This window comes from Chiroxiphia lanceolata, chromosome 2 (assembly GCF_009829145.1).
Source record: "Chiroxiphia lanceolata isolate bChiLan1 chromosome 2, bChiLan1.pri, whole genome shotgun sequence".
Classification (NCBI taxonomy): domain Eukaryota; kingdom Metazoa; phylum Chordata; class Aves; order Passeriformes; family Pipridae; genus Chiroxiphia; species Chiroxiphia lanceolata.
The window spans coordinates 85,007,849-85,027,954 of record NC_045638.1 but is presented as its reverse complement, the minus strand read 5'-3'; the positions used below and the strand labels follow the sequence as shown (position 1 = coordinate 85,027,954).

The 20,106-nt window shown below is 42.2% G+C and overlaps 1 protein-coding gene across 4 annotated transcripts in view; it reads right to left on the bottom strand.

Annotated features, from left to right (window-relative positions):
• ME3 (malic enzyme 3) overlaps positions 1 to 20,106 on the bottom strand; it is a 118,325-nt gene that overhangs the window by 46,324 nt on the left and 51,895 nt on the right. For all 4 annotated transcript variants that reach the window (XM_032679959.1, XM_032679958.1, XM_032679962.1 and 1 more), the window contains exons 2-3: positions 7,193 to 7,326; positions 5,622 to 5,771 (exon numbers count right to left, since the gene is read on the bottom strand). In XM_032679959.1, the coding sequence (XP_032535850.1) occupies positions 5,622 to 5,771; positions 7,193 to 7,326 (284 nt within the window). The remainder of the gene's footprint in view (positions 1 to 5,621; positions 5,772 to 7,192; positions 7,327 to 20,106) is intronic.

The following is a 20,106-nucleotide window of genomic DNA, read 5'->3' as shown; positions in this document are numbered from 1 at the left end:
AAGAGCGAACTTAGGCAAGTTTCTTCTGTCCTCATAACTTCCCCCCAATGTTGATACACCAACCTCTTCCACTCCTGCTATCAAGGGATGCCAAAAGCTTTTGAGGAGCAGCTGACAACTTTATACTTTCAAATTTCAGTATGTTCATGAATTAACCAGTGTCTCGAGAGACTGTGGTCTTATGCCACTGTAATAAACTATCCCTCCCTATCACAGAAGAAATAAACCCCTGATTCTACGCCCTCAGATAAGTTTCCACTCTGCTTTCTCTTTGTGAAAAAGTATAGTCTCTTTCAAAGACACTCACAATTAAAAGAGATCCTCAGGCTTAAAACATACCTTTTAAATAGCATTGCACATGTTCAGTCCTGTGCTGCATAAGGGCCCCCATGATATTAACTACATACATTTCATACTACATGAAAAAAAGAAGCAAAAAAAAGGGAAAAAAGGATCAAAATATTACCATGAACTTTTCTTTGTAGAGGCCTTTATATTCTTACTCTAAAGCAAAAAAGACTCTCAACCACGGTCTGAAAGCTTGGGTGGCAGAAGTATTTCCTAAGGAAAGAGTGACTCTATCTGTTAATGGGATTGAAGAACAAAGACTTCTCCTTCCTTCCCTCATTAAGTCTCAGAATGTTGCAAGCCCAGCTCTGTTATATTTCATTCTTCCCTTCTACCAAATTTCTGATGGGGCCTGGGCTTTGAAAAGCAAAAAAACACTTCCCAGGTCTGTGTTCCTTAGTACCTCAGTAGTACTTAGTTCTTTAGTACCTGTCCTTTGCTTGAAGCTAGTTGTGTTATCACTGCTGCACATAAGCAAACCTGCCATCCATGTGCCTTGAGCAGCTTGCTCCTGCTTCAGCACATCCCTTTCATCATGTTAGCACAACTCCTGTTGCAGGTGGCAGTGAACCGGCTATTTGGATTACTGCTAGTCTGGCCAAAAAGGGCTTGGATCTACCCAGATTTATCCTTGAACCAGATCACTGCATGGACATCTCTGGAGGCGGTGGGAGGGGTGGTGGGAGGGAAGAGTGAAGGGATGCCAGGGATGGATTGCAGGAGACAGACTGAAAAGTTGCTCATGTGCAGCCATAGGACCCGAAGCTGTACAACTCTGCAAGAAATCTCCCTTAAGTCTGGATCACCCTTGATCATCATATCTTGTAAAAGACAGTATGTGAAACAAGTCTTGTCACCTTGGAACACTGTTTCCAGTCATATCATTTGGCTTTGACAATGTGCATACATCTGAGTCCCCTCACAATCATTCCAGAACTTGTGATGCCAAACAGAGCAACTGATTTTTGTAACAAAACTGCAACCACAAGAAAGACAAACTGAGGAGGAGCATAACCTGACAAGCCCCGAAGAAGTGAGCATATTTGCTTACCCTAGACCTATACTCCTCCTGCTGCTGGCCACTGCTGCAGAAAGGATTCGTGCCTAGGAAGACTTCTCTTTAGACATGGTTACTCTGCTCTTGTGCTTACTTAATGTGTTTTGATCACAGGAGAGAGATTTTGACATTAAGGGTCCTTAATCGTAACTGTGACAGAGGTGCTATTGCTTGATACTTCAACCTGTACTTACAAATTACACAATAATTTATATTTTTTATTTCAAAAATTCAAAATACAAAATGAAACTGTACTTTAGCCTGAAGGTTGTAATGTTTATTGCATGGCTTTGAATAAACACATACTGTTAACTCACTAGGGAACTGCCTGGAAAACAAGATAGGAAAAATGTATTCAACATAGACACCTTCCAGCAAAAATTTCAGAGCTCTTGGACAACAGTGTCTTAATGTAATTTTTATTAATTTTATAGTTCCACCTCTATTTTGGTCATTCTAAATCCTTGAGGCTTCATCACATAGGAAAAAGTCTGAGGCCAAAGGAAAAAATCTTGCCTGAAGAATTTAAAGCAACTAGTGAAGAGAAAAGCAGTAGGACTTTGGGAAAGGCAGAGGCAGGAACCAGGGGCATCAGGAGCTCTGCCTGGCCTACCAGAAGTGGGGACACTGTGGGTATCACAGATAAGCATGAGAAGTGCTGGATATTTGTGGTTTTTTTCCTAGTAGCTCTTTTCTATTGGTAAATAGAGAAAGACTGTGCTTTTAGACTGCTGGCTGGACAGCTTTTTGAAAGCAAAGAACATCAGGTGTCTGATTCCATTTGGAGCAGACAAATCTGCTGGCAGGAAGGATGCTGGAGTCCTGACCTGGAAGTAGAACTCTGGAGACCAGCACCATAAAAGCGCAGCTAACAGATCTACCCTTAAGGGTTTGTAGGTAAAGACTAAGAAAAGAAAAAGAGGCATCGACTCCTGCAATTACAACAGCAGTATCTGGAAAAAAAAAACCACAGCCATGCAAACACTGATAAATGTATTCTGATGAGAGAAGCCCTGCTGGACATCATCAGACTGGTTAAGGATGCTGTTATACAAGAGTTGCTTTGTAAGCAAGTTACTTGCACTTTAATCTCTCCAGGCTCAACCTTTAAATATAAAGCCAAGCAGTAAAATGGGGCTGAGAAAGATCTCAACATGGGGAAGAAGCTAATTGTGTCCACAGGTCACTACTTGCTGCTGTTGTGGCCACAGACAGGCTGCATAATATTCTGCAGACTTCCCTCTGCACCATAAGCTGTGCTATATGGGCACCTCCATCCATGTTGGAGTATATGCAGGCTTTTAAAACTGAGATATATCATCTCTCCTCCCTGATTAACAGCATTAATTGTGACAGTTTGGATGAAAAGGTAATTGCTACAGCAAACATTCAAATCAGCTCTCTGCTGCCCAAAGAGTTGGGCTGGGAGTTGCAGCACTCCAGAGGACAAAAGACATTGATTCCATGGAGAGAATGACCCTAACACAACAGGACAGAGTTCACAGCAGGACACGTAGCGAGGAGAAATGCTAAGCACAATTCTAGAGTGGCACATATCTGGTGGGGTAATTGTCTCAAAGAACAGATTTGCAGGGAGATGACAAAATGAATTACTGTGACCAGACCACTGATAATGCCAAAAAAGGCAAGGGCATGCTGGGACGTGTTAGCAGAACTAAACTCACTGCTCTGACCTCTTCAACACTGCCAGTCCTCTGTGGCAAAGTGGTGCTCACTCTTCTGCAGCGTATTTCAGAAGAAATGTAGCCAAACAGGACACTCCAGAGTGGGAACACCAGGACAGTGCAGCACAAACTACAGGCAAGAAAACCACCAGGCTCAACATGATCTCATTCTTCTATTGTGAAAATGCTACTGTCAAGAGGGTGATGTTGGCAAAGAACATTTAGGTTATATACAAGGGGAAAAACACTTTCAATTTATCTGAGAGCTAAGTACTGGAATGGGCTGCATAGGGCAGCTTTATTGCAGATTTAAAATAAAACATAATCAGTTAGCAAACAATTAAATGATAAGGCTTCCTGTGATGGCTGAGCAAAACTGAATGGCTTGGACATTCTCTCCAGTTCCAGGTGCTATGTTCTTCCTAAAACACCAGTGAAACATATTGACACATGAGTGTCATTTTGTTTTAAAAACCTTCCAATACAAATAAAATTAGGTTAGAAGAATCAGCTTTTCAGACTGCCAGTGCACCTTAGGATAGCACGGGAAAAGCTAAAACTTCAGACTTAGATCTTAACTCCTGAGCTCCCCAAATCTGGAGGTCCCAGTCATTCTAGAGGAAAGTGTTGGCATCCTACCTTGAACTATGTATCTTGCAGGCAAACTCATAATGTATGGAATATGCTTCAGGAGAGGAAAATACATACTCCATGACAGTAAGAGTCAGATTAGGAAAAAAAAGCACATATTAATGCTTCCCATTTTAATCTCATCACTTTACATGATATAACAGCTCTTTTTGCAATAAAAACATTCTTCTGCTAAAACAATCTTGGTGAAAACCAAATCTGAAGCTAGGCTGAAATTCACTCTACATCTTCAGGGAAACAAACTCTCCATCATAGGAAATCCAGTGTACTAAGGGCATGGTCATTTGCCCTTTCCTGCAGAAGCCATGGGCTGGAAACAGCCCCAGCTCAAATTCAGCAGCAAAACTGTCAGACTAAGAGAAGAGATGTTCTCTTATACTGGTAAAATACTGTGGATTTAAAACATGAGGAAGATGTGAGTTACAGGAAGGGAAATTCTCCAACAGCAACAGCTGCAGAAAGAGTTCAGTATATGGAAAGACATCCCTGCTTTCCTGAAGATAACAATTAATGGAAAATAAAAGAAGCACAGCTCCCAAACATTGTTTCAACCTATTGCAAGGCAAAGGCAGCCTGGAGACAAAGACACAGTGGCTGTACAGCAGCAATTGCTGCATGAATATTGATTAGCTGAGAACCAGCAGTGTGCTCCTCCCTGCCTGACAGGGCTTACAGCTCAACACCTGGAGACACAGTCTGGGCTCTCTTATCCCTGCTACCTTTCACTCACGCCCAGAAGTAGTAAGTGTCCCCCCCTACAAACAGTAATTCCTTCTCTGGTTTCCTTATATCCACTGAGGAGGAAAAGGAGATATGGTCAAGGCTTGACTAGATAAACTACACCACAGCCCAGCAGATCCAGAAACTGCATATGAGGGCACAGAATGCAATTACCTGGGATAGACACAAGCCAAAAAACAATTCTGAGGAGCAGCTCATGTGAAGGAATACAGTGGCTTTACTAGAAATTTTGATGACAAGCAGGAAGCAAGCATGTTTGCCAAGAACTATCCATAATACATTACTCATTATCTGTCTGCAGAGTCCTTACATCTTCGAGGTCTGCCTCACGGTCCCCCGGCGACGTTGTTGAGTCAGTTAGTAGAACTTGCCTACCTACATCACTATTCTCACCAACAACACTATTCTCAGCTGACACTGCAGTCAAACCTCATGCTTGTAAAGTGCTTTGAAAACGGTATAAGCTAAATAAAATGTTTATCTGCCAATTGGTACATTTCAAGGACAAAAAAATAAAAAGTAGCAAAGAAAACTGAACCTTAGCATTGAATTTCCAGGCTAGGACTAAAATGTATTTCAGAATGCTAACGAGGGCTTTATCTAAGCATTAATCACGAAAAAGAATTATGTAGAATAGGGTCTTCCAATGTGGTACAGAGTGTTTAATGTTGCATGAATTTACACAGTAAGTGTTCTGAGCAGACAGGAAGGCACTAATGCAGAGCATCATCTCCTACAACAATGATTCTTGCGAGGTGGTTTGTGGAAGTGCATACAAAAGTTCAAAATCAGCACAAAGTATCTAAACCCCACCAATTACTCAAACGGCAGCAGTGCAGAAGGCACTCAGCGCTCCTGAGACAGCAGATGGAAATGGGTGCAGCCACAAGTTCAGCGACCTGTTTGGAGCTGAAGCTGCACAGACTGTACAGCACTGTTTGAGAACAAAACCACTCTGTTTATAGGAAGAAGGCAGAGCTATTCTCTACTCCCCAGCTCATCATCAAATGTACACACACAATGTTGCTTGCTGGTTCATCTTTTGATGAGAGATTGAGTTTTAGATGTTTTGAGCCACCCACGTAAAGAAATACTCACATAAAATTAAAAAAAGGGGCAAGCATAGTCTCTTCACTCACCGAGGTCTCCTGAAAGCCAAACCATACTGCTGACATGCCAGCCCAACCGTTGGGGTGTAAACAATGGGCATGAATCTCTCGATATCAGAGGTCAGCACTCGGTAAAAAAGCTTCTCATTCCTGTCTTGCAAGGCCATTAGAACAATATACCTTAAAAGTAAAATAAAATAGTTATGTATCAGTATTTATGGTTTTTAATAGTTTCACAAAAAGCAGTTGTTGGCTCACTCAGTATATACTCAGTTCTCCCAAGTCATGACACTCCTTGGTGCTAGATCATGAGCAGATACCCGGAGAAAAATGTCCCAGACGGCCTGATCAGCTCCAACCATCCTCACTGACAGCTCACGAAGACTCAGTAGGGCTGGAAGTCAGACCTATGCATAACCTCAGAATGTTGGAATTTCCATCAAAAGGTCAACAATATATAACTTGCAAGATCAACACAGGTATTTCTGATGCAGAAAAGCCAATGCAATTGTTCTACAGGCTAAGAATCCTGTTGCCTCAGTCCTCAGATCAATGACAGCTGAGGGACTTGGAGATGCAAACCCTACTGTCCATCACAGCAGGAATCAAAGAGCATCTTCCACCAATAACCTGGATGAACAATATTGGATGCAATGGAAACTCAGGAACAGAAAGATTAGTCAATATATATCATTGCTTCCATTTTTTACGTTTTTTCCTACCCACTGACAGTTTGTTTTGTGTTCTTCCATCCAGTATTTTAGTTGAGTGCATTGATGAGTGTACAGATAGGTAAATGCAGCACATATGTTCACTCTACCTCCAGTGCTCTGGAACAGGAACTGCTTTTTTGTTGTGCACTTGTGCCCAAAGTATACCAGAGCTCTCCAGTAATGTAGTGGTAGAAAAAAGTAGTATCAGTGGACCTGCTGGAGCAGGTCCAGAGGAGGGTCACGAAGATGACCAAAGGGCTGGAGACCACCTCTCCTACGAAGACAGGCTGAGAGAGCTGGGAGTTGTTCAGCCTGGAAAGGAAAGGCTCCGGGGAGACCATTTAGCAGCCTTCCAGTACCTAAAGAGGGCCTAAAGAAAAGGTGGAGAGGGACTTTCTTATCAGGGCCTGTAGTGATAGGACAAGGGGTAATGGCTTCAAACAGAAAAAGGGTAGGTTTAGATTAGATATTAGGAAGAAATTCTTGATTGTGAGTGTGGTGAGGCACTTGCATAGGCTGCCCCGAGAAGCTGAGGATTCCCTGTCTCTGGAAATGCTCAAGGTCAGGTTGGATGGGGCTTTGAACAACCTGGTCTAGTGGAAGATGTCCTTGCCCATGGCAGGGGGGTTGGAATGAGATGATCTTTAAGGTCCCTTCAGACCCAAATCATTCTGTGATTCTGCTTTGGGACTGGGATGGCATGTAACTGAGATGAAGGTGGACTAGACAGAATAAACATTCCTGCTGCTGGAGAGTATGGACAGTTGGAAAAAAGTGAGTCTGAAGGAAACATGTGCCCTGAAGCAGGATCCTCAAGTCTTCCTTTACGCTTTAAGGAATTGAAAAGTAAAGGTGGAGGGAAGAGGAAATAAGACATTTTTGACATACTTGTCTAGATCATTAGATTTGCTTTCAAAGTTTTTCATCACACGGAGGACTTGGACATCTTGGCTCAGGAAACAAGGAGGAATGAGGCCATGAATTCCCAGCTGCAGCCTTTCTTCAAGTGTAAAAGCCATTCCCTGAGAAGAAAAAAGAAAGGCACATTCAAATGGCATGATATGCACTATCAGATAGGATATCCAAGAAGAAAGCAAGCAATAGCATGCAGTCCCTGAGGGTCTGGAGGCAGTCCTGCCTTGCAGGGACTGTGGGGCTCAGACTATCCAGACCCTATAGATTCTGGATTAGCAGTCCCAACAGCAGTAGAGCTTTGATGACACATTCTTTTGCCATTTGAATTTGGTTTGTCTCTATAGTGCAAACTACAGTGCAACTTAATAGCATATATATTCTTACCGTTTCTTTTGTTTTACGCTCTTCTTATATTACTTCAGTAGATCACACCTACTAGTTTCCATGGCCTTCCTGGAAGTTCAGCAATCACACTTCTTCACAAATCACATAATATGTTTAGAATCATAGAATTATTTAGGTTGGAAAAGACCTTTAAGATCATCAAGTCCAACTGTTAACCCAGAACTGCCAATTCCACCACTAAACTATGTCCATAAGCACCACATCTACACATCTTTTAAACACCTCCAGGTATGGTGACTCTACCACTTTCCTGAGCAGCCTGTTCCAATGCTTGACAACACTTTCCACGAAGAAATTTACCTAATATCCAATATAAACCTCTCTTGATGCAACTTGAGGCCGTTTCCTCTCATCCCGTCTATCTATCACTTGTCAACTTAGAGACTGACCCTCACCTTGCTACAACCTCCTTTCAGGTAGTTGTTGAGAGTAAGAAAGTCCTCCCTGAGTCTCTTTTTCTCCAGGTTAAACAACCCCAGCTCCCTCAGCCACTCCTCATCAGACTTGTGCTCCAGACCCTCCACCAGTCCCATTGCCCTTCTCCGGACACACTCCAGCACCTCAGTATCCTTCTTGGAGTGAGGGGCCCAGAACTGAATACAGGATTTGAGGTGCGGCCTCACCAGTGGCGAGTACAGGGGGACAATCACTGCCCTGGTCCTGCTGGTCACACTAATTCTGATACAGGTCAGGATGCCATTGGCCTTGCAGGACCCAGCACTTTGCTTTGTTGAACCTCAAACAATTTGCCTTGGTCCATCAATCCAGCCAGTGCAGATCCCTCTGCAGAGCTTTACTACTCTCCAGAACATCAATGCTCCTACCCAACTTGGTGTTGTCTACAAACTTAATGTAGGTGTCCTTGACTCCCTTGTCTAGATCATTGATAAAGATGTTAAACAGGACCGTCCCCAATCCTGAGCCCTGGGGAACACCACTTGTAACCAACCATCAACTGGATGTAACTCCACTCACCATCACTCTCTGGGCCCAGCCATCCAGCCAGTTTTTTACCCAGCAAACAGAGCACCTGTCCAGGCCAGGGCAGCCAGTTTCTCCAGGAGAATGCTGCGGGAGACAGTGTCAAAAGCTTTACTAAAGTCTAGGCAGATGACACCCAGAGCTTTTCCCTCACGCACTAAGCAGGTCAGTCTGCCATAGAAGGAGATCAGGTTGGTTAAGCAGGACCTGCCTTTCACAAACACTTGGTGGTTGGACCTGCACATGTCCTGCACATGTCACATGATGACTCTCAAGATGATCTAGTCAGGCTGACAGGTCTGTAGTTCTCTGGATCCTCCTTATGGCCCTTCTTGTAGATGGGTGTCACATTTGCTAATCTCCAGATAGCAAACATTTAGATTTGGATACTGAATAGTACACCCAACTCATCATCTTCTAGTTTGCCACCAGACACAGTATGTATTAATGGCAAATTATCAGTGCAGAAGACAGATATGACATGTAGGATGTTTTCTCAGTGCTCTTTTTTTTTTGAATGAAAGTAGCACATAAAGTGCCACACGTCTTACTAAGTCACTGACACTGGTCCACAGCTGGAGTCAAATGCTAGATTTTGTAGGATAACCCTGCTCTTACAGGACAATTTCTTCCTTCCTAGACAGAAGCCTGAGCATGTCCTGCTCCTGTGCATGCAGGGCCTGATGTTCCAGATGACTAGTGCTGGACTCAGCCCAATGAAAAGCAATGGTAAATGCAGTCTGCAGTCTGTGAAGAAGATTATAAAGTTCTTAATTAATGGTATTTCTGCTATGCTGACAGCAGATTAGACAGCAGGATAGAAGAAAACATTTTCAGGAGTGTCTAAGGAGCTTAAATCCTAATGAAAACTTCACTAACCAACTGATTCATATCTGGACAAACAGCTGGCAGTAAAATATTCAAAATCTGTAATTATTGAACTATATCTACTCAAGCACACAGTCACATGCTTGATAAGATATAAATGAGCAGATTTATAGGTGCATAGTTGTTAAACTGCTATTTTCTACCATGGATTTAACACTTCTCTATGACAAATAACTGTTACTATCATTGCACAAGAAAAAAACGAGGACATATCTCAATGAACTTGATTCACCCTCCCCTCCTGTTGCTCGTTCCTGTCCCTGTGCCATTCCAGTGGTTGTGCCAGCATGAGCATGTGTGCAGTCACATGGTTAATCAGCAAGAGGAAGTACCTGGCTTAGAAAGAACCATGCCACTTGATCTCAGAGCAGCTTCCCTGGCTGATGATACATCATAGATGGCTCTACAGACACTGGCAAACCTGAACACAGTCACTGGGGACATACGGCCCTGGGAACAAACCACTGGAAGAGACATTCACCTGTAAGTGGTGCAGATCCTGGTGAAAATGTTTGTCAAACCATCAGTGATGCCAAGGAATCTGTGCCAGGACAAAGGAAAGAACTGAAACTGATTCTCCTGTTTGCCAGCTCCATGCTTTGTACCTAGTGTGACACTCCTTTCATTAGTAAAATATGCAGTAGTGCAAATTAAAAGAAAAAGCAAGTCTTCATATATTTCAGAAAAGTTATTCAGCCCCCAGGATATCTGAGAAGAAAACACCCTTATTTCACAAGCATTTTCATGGGATTTTTTCTGCTCTGTATCTGGATGGAAGCAAGTATTTTCAAAAATCTTTGTTCTAAGAACATGGCAGAGAGAAACTGTTCCCCTTCTAGTCAGTAGATGAGGAGTCATCTGGGAGGCGGGAGGTCGGGATTTTGTTGTCAAACCCAGAAAGAGCACTGAGGTCTCCATGGCTGTTGTTGAATGTTGTACCCAGGACATGGCTGGTTCTACTGAAGTGCTTGACATTTCTGACCCAAATTTCCTTCCTGAACACAAGAAACCTTCCCCCAAATGAATTTCATAGCAGAACTGGTACGTTCCCACAAGAGAAAGTTTGAATTTTTGTGAATCACCATGTCTGAATTAAAAATAAAGGCAACACATTCTCATCAAAAAACTTGTAATCATTTGCATTCTCCAGGTTGGAGACTTCTGATACTAGACTAAGATCAACATTGGACATCAGCTCTGCATTGCTATTTGGCTTTACATTGCCAATATTGTATCGTGTCAGGGAAAATACAGCTACTGTGAATGTCAAATTTTATCTGTAATGAATGGGGTGAAAAAAGGATATAATTTCAAGCCATTTATTTCCTGTGACCTTTGAATATGGAGGACAGATAAAGGTAGACAGAAATATTTGGCATAAATACTCCACTTGCTTGTCTAGAGAGAGTCACATCACAGGCTGGCTGATCAGGGTCTCAGACCTGACTCCTGTTCATCCCCTAAAACAGAAATGAAGCTCAGCAAACACAGTAAACCAGTGGCGGTTACTCTTCTGAAAGAGACAGAAAAGGCAGAAACACTGTCTCCTAGTCACTGCTGCATCCAACCACTGAAAATCTTCTTGTGGTATTTTTTCAATAGGAAAAAAAAGCCTTTCAGTGATTTTCCACTCAGTAAAAGAGTGAAAAGTTTCAATATTTTGTCAGATGATCACACAACCAATCTGAGAAAAACTTTCTGCATTGCAGCTCATTTTTATTGAAAGTAATACCATGATGCCTTACAGAAACAGCAGTCTGCATGGCCACTATAGTAATCCACTCATTGGTTTTCTGGTGGGTTGGGCTCTGCCTGAATGACATTTCCAATCATCCCACAAGATCAGGAGCATCCATCTTCCCTTTACCAAGGGGCAGTGAGAAAGCTGTAATGGAATTTCCTGGAAGACCTTATGGTAGCCTTCCAGTACCTAAAGGGGCTACAAGAAAGCTGGAGAGGGACTTTTGACAAGGGCACGTCCAATGGACAGGACAAGGGGTGATGGCTTCAAACTGAAAGAGGGTAGGTATTAGGAAGAAATTCTTTACTCAGAGGGTGGTGAGACACTGGCACGGGTTGCCCGCAGAAGTGGTGGCTGCCCCATCCCTGGAAGTGTTTAAGGTCAGATCCTGGTTGGATGGGGCTCTAAGCCACTTGTTCTAGTAGAAGATGTCCCTGCCCATGGCAGGGGTGTTGGAACACGATGATCTTTAAGGTCCCCTTTCCAACACAAACCATTCGATCATGCTATGAATTACAGCTTCCATGAAGGTTAAGCACTTGTAGTCGGGCACTTGCCCTTCAGTTCCCCTGGGGATTTACCCATTCACCCTCTTTTTGGAGGGGAGATCACCAGTCTGGAAAGTGTTCAGCCTATTCCCAGTGTGCTGGGAAACCTCTTGATGTTGTATTGGCAATTAATGTAATGATGTGTAAGACTGAAGACGATCAAAATGGAATATTTTGTGCACACCTTGGGCACAACTCTGCTCAGTGCTTAATTTGTAGTTTTTAGATCTGCATAGTGCCAGGACTACAATCTCCAGTGCCAACTCACTGTTTCAAGACACAGCAAATGCAAGTCCCTGAACTTGAATTTTAAGCATTTTGGAGATCTATGTGCACGAATGCATGTTTTTGGATTGTGATAGCAGCTTAAACTGCTTAAACACAACCACAGTTGTTCTGTTAACAAGGGTAAGCACAGCAATAGTAACACATCTTTAACTCACAGCAGTTCTGCAGTTATTGCATCTGAATGATCTATACCAGTGATAAACATCTTCATACTGGAACAATTGCAAACATGTTATGAGGAAGTTGCTGCCTTCACAACCAGTTAAATCTTCAAAGCACTTTTCAGAGCTGGTGCATTATACAGTGGTTCTGTGGCAGGGTTAGGAGCTGAATAGAAATTGCCAGCTCTAACATTAAGGCTGATTTCTGAAGTTCCTGTGAAGGCCTAGGAGTAGGACCCCTGGGTGAAGTGGTTATATCCTGTGAAACAGCACAGCATGAAATGAATTTGGAAACACATTCTGCTCCAGATCAAAAGCTGGACTTCATTGAGGTATTGCTATGTTTAAGATTAAAGCCTTTAGGCTTGGAATTTTTTTCTTAAGACTGCCTGAAAGCCATATTGTACCACTCTTTTTCTGGTCTTGAAAGGTTTAATGACTAGATGATGAGCCACAGTCCTGCATAGCTAAAGTCAGATGCTCCAATTCAATTTTAAATGTGTCTGAAATGAGTTGGCATGGAGAGGGCAGATGCTATGTCACTACCCAAAAACAAAGGCACAAATATCAGCTGCCCACAAGGCTTCACGCTAGGTAGGGGCTAAGTTTTGTTCTGAAAAAGGCTTACTGCAAAGAACCTCAAATGCTTCTATTTTCTTATCACTGACAGCATCAAGCCTGTCATGTAGCCTGTTATGTAGCAGGTCTCTCTTTGCAGCTCAAGCCCATAATTCACTTATTTTGGAAACTGAAGGGTAAAGTCAATTCACAGATAACAATTAGTTTTATCATCACTCTCCAGCAGTGAGAAGGGGGTGTTTCACTCAGAGCTGAATACAAGCAGGAGGGATGCTAGTATGTCTTGGGTTTATAATTTAGTTGTTACAGATCATTCTATATCAGGTGGGAACAAAGACACAAATGACAGTTCCTACAGTATCAGAAAACTGTTTTTAAGGTAATGGGTGCTTAATTTGCCTTAGTTAGTGCAGAACACCCAGAATCTACTGTGGCTCAGACAATCTCCATCTCCTCAGCATCTTTTTGGAGCAACGCCTTGGCTTACTGCATCTATACATATCCCTGTACTCTAGAGAACAACAAGCAGCCACAGCACAGGGAGGGGTGTGGGACTTCTTGGATGGCCAGAACAAGAAGGTTATGCAGTTTGTACAGTTCCAGGCCATTGCCCTCTCTGATGCTGGGACTCCAGCTGCAGTTCTTAGCCAACCTTTGGGACCACATTCTTTGTCCACTGAAAGCTGGTCTGGCAATCTCTGAGCTGAGTAAACAAGCAAACACTTCCAACCCTTTGGAAACAGTCCCTGGAACTGGGAACTTCCTAGTTTGGTAAGAGAAGAGTACTGGAAGGGCATGCAGGGGAAATACAGACACACAGGGATCACCACTGCAGGTGCTGCAAATTAATCCACTTCTCCTTTATTGCTAATATGTTAACAGCCTGTCTAGGAAGACCTAATAGTCGGGGAACTTAATAACCTTATTCCATACAGGTTTTTCCTTTAATGTGTTTTCCATAGATATTTTCATCTGTCCAATTTTATGGTTGGGATGTACTTTGACTATCTGCAAGCATAAGGGGTCAGCAGCAGAAGCTAAAGTAATCCCCACTGAGACTGCCCGCAGGAACTGGGGAGCAGAGAACAATGGCAGAAAACATCCATTTTCTACATTGAGAAAAATTTTTCTACAAAGATCAGATCCTACTGTGGCCTCCTTGGCCCCAGCTGACTTGATAACCCTCTTCAAAGTGCTCCTTCTCAGCTACTCAAGCTTCTCTTGCTAGTGTGGACGGACTGACACAGGCCCTGTCCTGCACTTCATCCTGCCCTGGAAAAGCTGTATTGAAAATATTATTTGAATCAAAAGTGGGAAGGAGGGACATCAGAGAGGCAATCCTTTATTTTCTCATTGTAAATGTCTTGTAGCTTTATATTAACTTTAATTCATACGTGTTTGTGCTCCTAAGCTTGGAAGAAACACAAACCCGTGATGCTTTGGGGCATGGGGAAGACATCTCTGAAACCTGGAAAGAAGAATTCCCACTGTACCTTCTCAGCAGTTATTGCTGGGCAAACCTTTTTTTAACTGTGATTTACAAACTCTTCTCACAGTGTCTATTCCTCTTTCTGAGTTCACAGGCACTAGCTGAAAAATCTCACACTCTTGGCCATCCCCTTTGTTACAAAATGATATAATAGTAGATTTGTAATCCTTTCATATCATTCTTCCTTCCTCTCCTACAGAGTCTGGGAACAGTAGGAAAACCTCCAAGACAAAGATAATTAAGCAACTCAATTTCATGTTTGTTTTAGTTCCTGGGGAACCATCTTTAGTGAGGTCTACTAGTTCAATTACAACATAAGTTGTCCCTACTATTAATGAGGTTTTACCAGTAACTCTTTTGTTTTGTGCAAGTAACTTCATTTCACTGGATTACAGGGACATATTTCCGTTATTCTTCTTAGTGACTTCTGACTTACACCAACATCAGACTGAGTAGAACTGTAATATGACAAAGCTCCTGTGCCAGAGGGACCCGATCCTGCACAGTTTACCTCAAAGGAGTAAATGCTTTCATGATGAGGACATTCCTGATGGGCCTGTGACAGGTAAGATGTGACACGGTCCCAGGCAAGCAGCAGCAAAGCCACACTGTTCCCACATGCTACAGGAGGTTTACTTCAATAAACAAAACTCATAAGACAAATGTCCCCAGGGAGTTATTCATTAATCCATAGGAAGAACTGCAGTGCTGAACTCCTCAAGCCCCGCACTGTGATTTCAGACTGCAGGGGTACAGCTCTATATCAATTTTACTAGAGAACTCATTACGATTTCCCACAGTTTGTCAGTCTCCAGGGCAGCGTTCTGTCCTCCATATGAAAAAATAAATCTATAAGCTCAAGACTGTATGTGTTTTGTTTGCAAACAAGATTCTGTCGCATTGAGAAAAACAGATTTTTAAAGATAAACTGAGACAAACTTCCCCAAAGAACAGTTGTTTTGGCAGACTGGCTTTGTGAATGATCTCTGAACTTTGCAGAGGGTTAAAAATAGCACCATTGCTCTATTGATAGGAAAGGTGAAAACAGACAGTTAATGCCAAGTTAGAGGTGAAAAGATACAGCTGTGTATTTTTAAAGAAACTTGTATTCTGGACAAAATTCAACACCTTGCTTCTTCCCACAAAAACAATATTAAGATTCTCATAGACTTCTAGCCAAGATAACGGGAATATTTCTTTGGCTCTACGGAGAAACAGGTGAGCCTTACATTTCTTTTGATTTTGACTAGATTCACAAATGTCTTTACATGCATAAAGTGTCTAAATACAAGCTTCATGTCTTTTGGTAAAGGAGAAGAGTAAAATCAGTGCATAGAGAACAGGACTGCCATACTACAGGAAAATTAGGTGTGTCATGGGAAGAAAACCCAGAGAAATCCTGAGAAATTAGGAGCAATAGAGCAACACAGAATCCCAAATGGGGTGGGACATACAGTGCATGTGTACATGCAAACAACAGAGCAAAAGACTACTCCTGCCTGGATGAACCTAAATCATGAAGCACTTTCTGGTTTCCTCCTCATGTACAGCAAAGTATCTGGTAGACAAGGGAGGCCTGATGGAGCACGCAGGAATGAGGACATAGGTTTCAGGCTACAGCCAAGAGCATGGGCAGAATCCTGAGGCAAACCCCAAATTCTCAGCCCCCTATCAAAAATACCCTATGTGAATCTAGCACACAGATTCTGGTGGACTGGCTTTCCTGAATCCAAAGAAAATGAAGACTCCCTGCTGTCTCCTCTACATTATTCCCAGTCTCCGTAAGTAATTCCACATCAGTTTTACAGCTATGACTGTCACACCTTTTCATGCCAATTAGTGAGTGAAATGAGCTAGTCCAGGATAGACATGAGAAGCTCAGTCCACATGGCTACATCTCAATTGTGGGGGATGCTATTCTTTCACCTTGTGAGGAAAGGGGGCAGGGTAAAACCAATTTCTGCAGGAGGTTTGCCAAGCACAAACCCCAGTACTTCTGCCAGAGTATGGCAATTTCTGTGGTGCTACAGACACACATTTCTTCCCAGTATGATGTTGCCACTAGACAGGAAGCATAAATTACAATGCTTGCATTCCTAAGCCTACGAAAACCAGCCTCCATCATCAATTTGAACAAGAAAGTATGTCTGAGAAGAAAGATCAAGGCAATTTTAAGGTTTAAATGTGATCCAAAACATTAAGAGAATACAGTTTTAAAAGCCAGTTTTACAATGTCTGGAAACTTCTCCCATTGTACATGCAGCTGATCATGTGAATTGTGGTTGCATATAATTTGGGTTTGGTGCTATAGAGAGCACTAATTTCCTTTTGAGGTTCCAGCAAATTACATAAAATGAGGCTTGTGCACTTACTGCTTGCACGCAAACTGCACCATGCTGTGAGTTTGGAGGATGGGAGCCTCTCTGAAATTTGTACCTCATTTGCTATTGCCACCCCAGAAAATGGGGTTGCTCCAAATGTAGGCCAGAGCTGGATTGCAGTTCATGGGTTATTGCTGATGGTTGTATTTGGTTAAACGTGACTGTAAAGTACTAGCTCAATCACAGAACTAGCTGTTTCACAAGAAAATTGCTTGGATGGAAGCTTAATCTGAATGAAACCAAGAATAATTTTGTTACTGACTTTACCAGAGATGTTTTCTCCAGTACCATTCATATGTCCTTGTATGCTGCCTCTACCAAAGCTCTGTAGAAAGGAATCATTATCAGCAGCTTCTTGAGCAGTACCAGATGTTCTTTGCACATCCTCATCAAATCCAGGACAAGTAGGCTTGGCTCCTGAACCACAATTTTGATCTAACATATGCCTACTTCAGAGCATTTGAGATGTTTACAAAATATTCAGATACTCTCTCAGATAAAGAATTCTAGAGAAAGGCAATGTTTTCTTTAAAAAATTAGGAACACGAGAAATAAACAAGGCTCTAAACAAGAAATTTGTCATCTTAGTAAAACAAATCTGCTAGAAAAAGCCCCACTAAACTCTCCTCCAATGATACAACCACTATTGGAAGGCAATTAAACATGCAGGTAAACACAGAGCATCTCGCAGGAAATCTGTGTGAGCTTCCATTTCCCTTTTGAGTAATTTGCACAGCTTTTGTTTTTTCCCTTGCTGCTTCTGCAGTTCATCTGCACAGTGAGGTCTTTAATGAACTTCAATCTAGACAGCTAATGCTGGGGCTCAACAGAGAAACTGCACTGCAGTGCCCACTGGCACTGTAGCACACCAGCTGAGAAGCATACAGCACTCTTTAAGTGTCCAGCTTCCCTTTGGAAGGCAACAGGAGATCTTTGTGCTGTCCTCATTTGGCAGCTCACCTTAGAGTTTAGCTGTGCTTTGCACCACGATGAAATTTTTCTTCCCAATTCTCAGCATTCCACAGGTTTTGTCACGCAAAGCATTAAGCAACTTGCTTCCCCCTCTTTACTCCAGCATTTCTACAGCTGCATTTCACAAAACCCCTTTTTAACACTGACAGGTAGCTAAGGCTGTATACACACACACACACACACACAGACACACACACACAGACGCATATCTCCATGTGTACACACACACACACACACATATACATATATATATATACATACTTAGCATCAACACATGTCCTTTTCCAATCCAGCCTCCAGCCAGCCCTAAGATGATCTCCATGCTGACCTTAGGGCTGTCGTTTTGCCAAGCACATGTTCTTCCTAAGCACATGTGGATCGGTCATCTAACTGTCCAAACTACTTTTGGCACCACCAGGAGAATAGCTAGCCTACGATGACTACCTTCTGACCTGTCCCATTGTCTGAATACTTTACTTCAAACTTTTTCTTCCTTTTGAACGCAGAGAGGATAAAAAGATGATGTATGAAGTGCTCCCATACGTGCAGTCTGACCTTTCGTGTCTCCAGCTCTCATCACCTTTGCGTGCGCTCACCCTGCTATCTTTGACTGCTGTCAACCCGATTTGAGCTGTTGCTGAATTGTACGCAGTTGAATGCACAGCACTCGGCACGCTTGGCCCCAATACCGGAGCATCTGGACTGCAATTTGTACAACAACACAAATACAAAATGATACATCCTTTCTATCAAACCTCCCCTCCAGGACCTCTAAATACTCTTCCAATGATATAGTCCTTTTATTTTCCACTTTCTTTGCTCCTCAAAATTTCAGTTCTATTGTTTCCATACGGTGTGAGTAGGCTATGTCCAAATACTCCAGGCGACCAAATACCACTAGTTTCATACAAGTGCTTTAATTTTTATCACTTTCTTGAGATTGAGTTTAACTGCTTCGAGTTTCAAAAGCACATGCTGTACTAGAAAGATATTTACACTAAACTATAAATCAAATAACTAATAAAGCTCCTGAGATTTTTCCAAAAAAAGTTAAAAATGAAACTCCCATCCTCCTCTTCCAACTGTTTTAAATCAAGGACAGTATGAAAAAGTTATCCAAGTTCAGAATGAAAAAAAAGTACCATTACTCTGAGATGAAATTTAAATATTAAAACCCTTTTGATTTCTTGAGCTGTTTGACAAACGTTTCTGTGAAACAGCAATTGCAGTAAGATGTTATGAAATATTTATGTCAGTTTGTAACATGCGTGACCACATTAGTCAAGACAGCTGAACTGTTCATTACTGCTAGGAAGCTCTAAATCACCCCTTTGGCAAACTTTCACATGAGTTTCGAAATAAACCGGTTCAGTTCTTGATTCCACTAGATGCTATAGCTTAAAACGCAAATAATATTATTCTTGGCATGCCTGCTGCCTGTTCACCTCGGCACAATTACTTCAGCCTCTCCTAGCTTGGATGAGTATTATCTGAGGCCAACGCAGCAGCTGCCTTCCTCCAGCAGAACGTCTGTTCTTCTGTAACTGAAACAATTTGGCTAAATGACACAAAGATGAAGTGTGACTGCAGTAAGGGTAACAAACAGAGTCCAGGCTCTTTGAATACACAAGTGTTATCCCAAAATAATTTGATATATGGATGATGAAGCAAAGGCAATGGCTAAAGCATTGATTTCACTCGTGCATCTCTGTTTTTCAGGAGACACCAACTGATGTACCAAACCTTGAAACCTGCTGTTCAAAGTTGGGTTTCAACTTAATAATACCTGCCTTGCTAAAAAGGGATGTCACAGTGTGGGGAGCATTGGAGGCAGAGCCAGAGTCTGCAAATACTGGGAAGGCTGATGTGATTTTCACTTATGACCTGCTGTAACAGACCTGTATGCAGGGCATATCTTTGGGAATAGACCCCTCAAACTCAGGTTTGAGTCCAAGGTTTTGATTCTCCTCTGCCTGGCATCACAGTCATGAAGCAACATGAGAGCAAGGCAAATGTAAAGTGATTTTTAACTTCTCAGTGTTTGAAATAAATGAAGGTCTGGATATTTAGAGCTGGAAACTTTGATGGATGCCTTCTACTGACATTTAAAAATAGAAAGGGTACCTATAGGAAAGATGGGGACAGACTTTTTAGTAGGGCCTGTTGTGATAGGACTAGGAGTAATGGTTTTACACTGAAAGAGCATAGATTTAGATTGGACAAAAGGAAAACTTTTTTTTTAAATAATATTAATATTTTTTAATATTCATATTTTTTACAAGGGGGAATTGCTTCAAACTGAAAGAGGGTAGGGTTAGATTAGACACTAGGATGAAATTCTTTACTGTGAGGGTGGTGAAACACTGTAAGAAGTTGCCCAGAGAAGCTGTGGATGCCCCCACCTTGGAAATATTCAAGGGCTGAAAAGGGATGTCACAGTGTGGGGAGCATTGG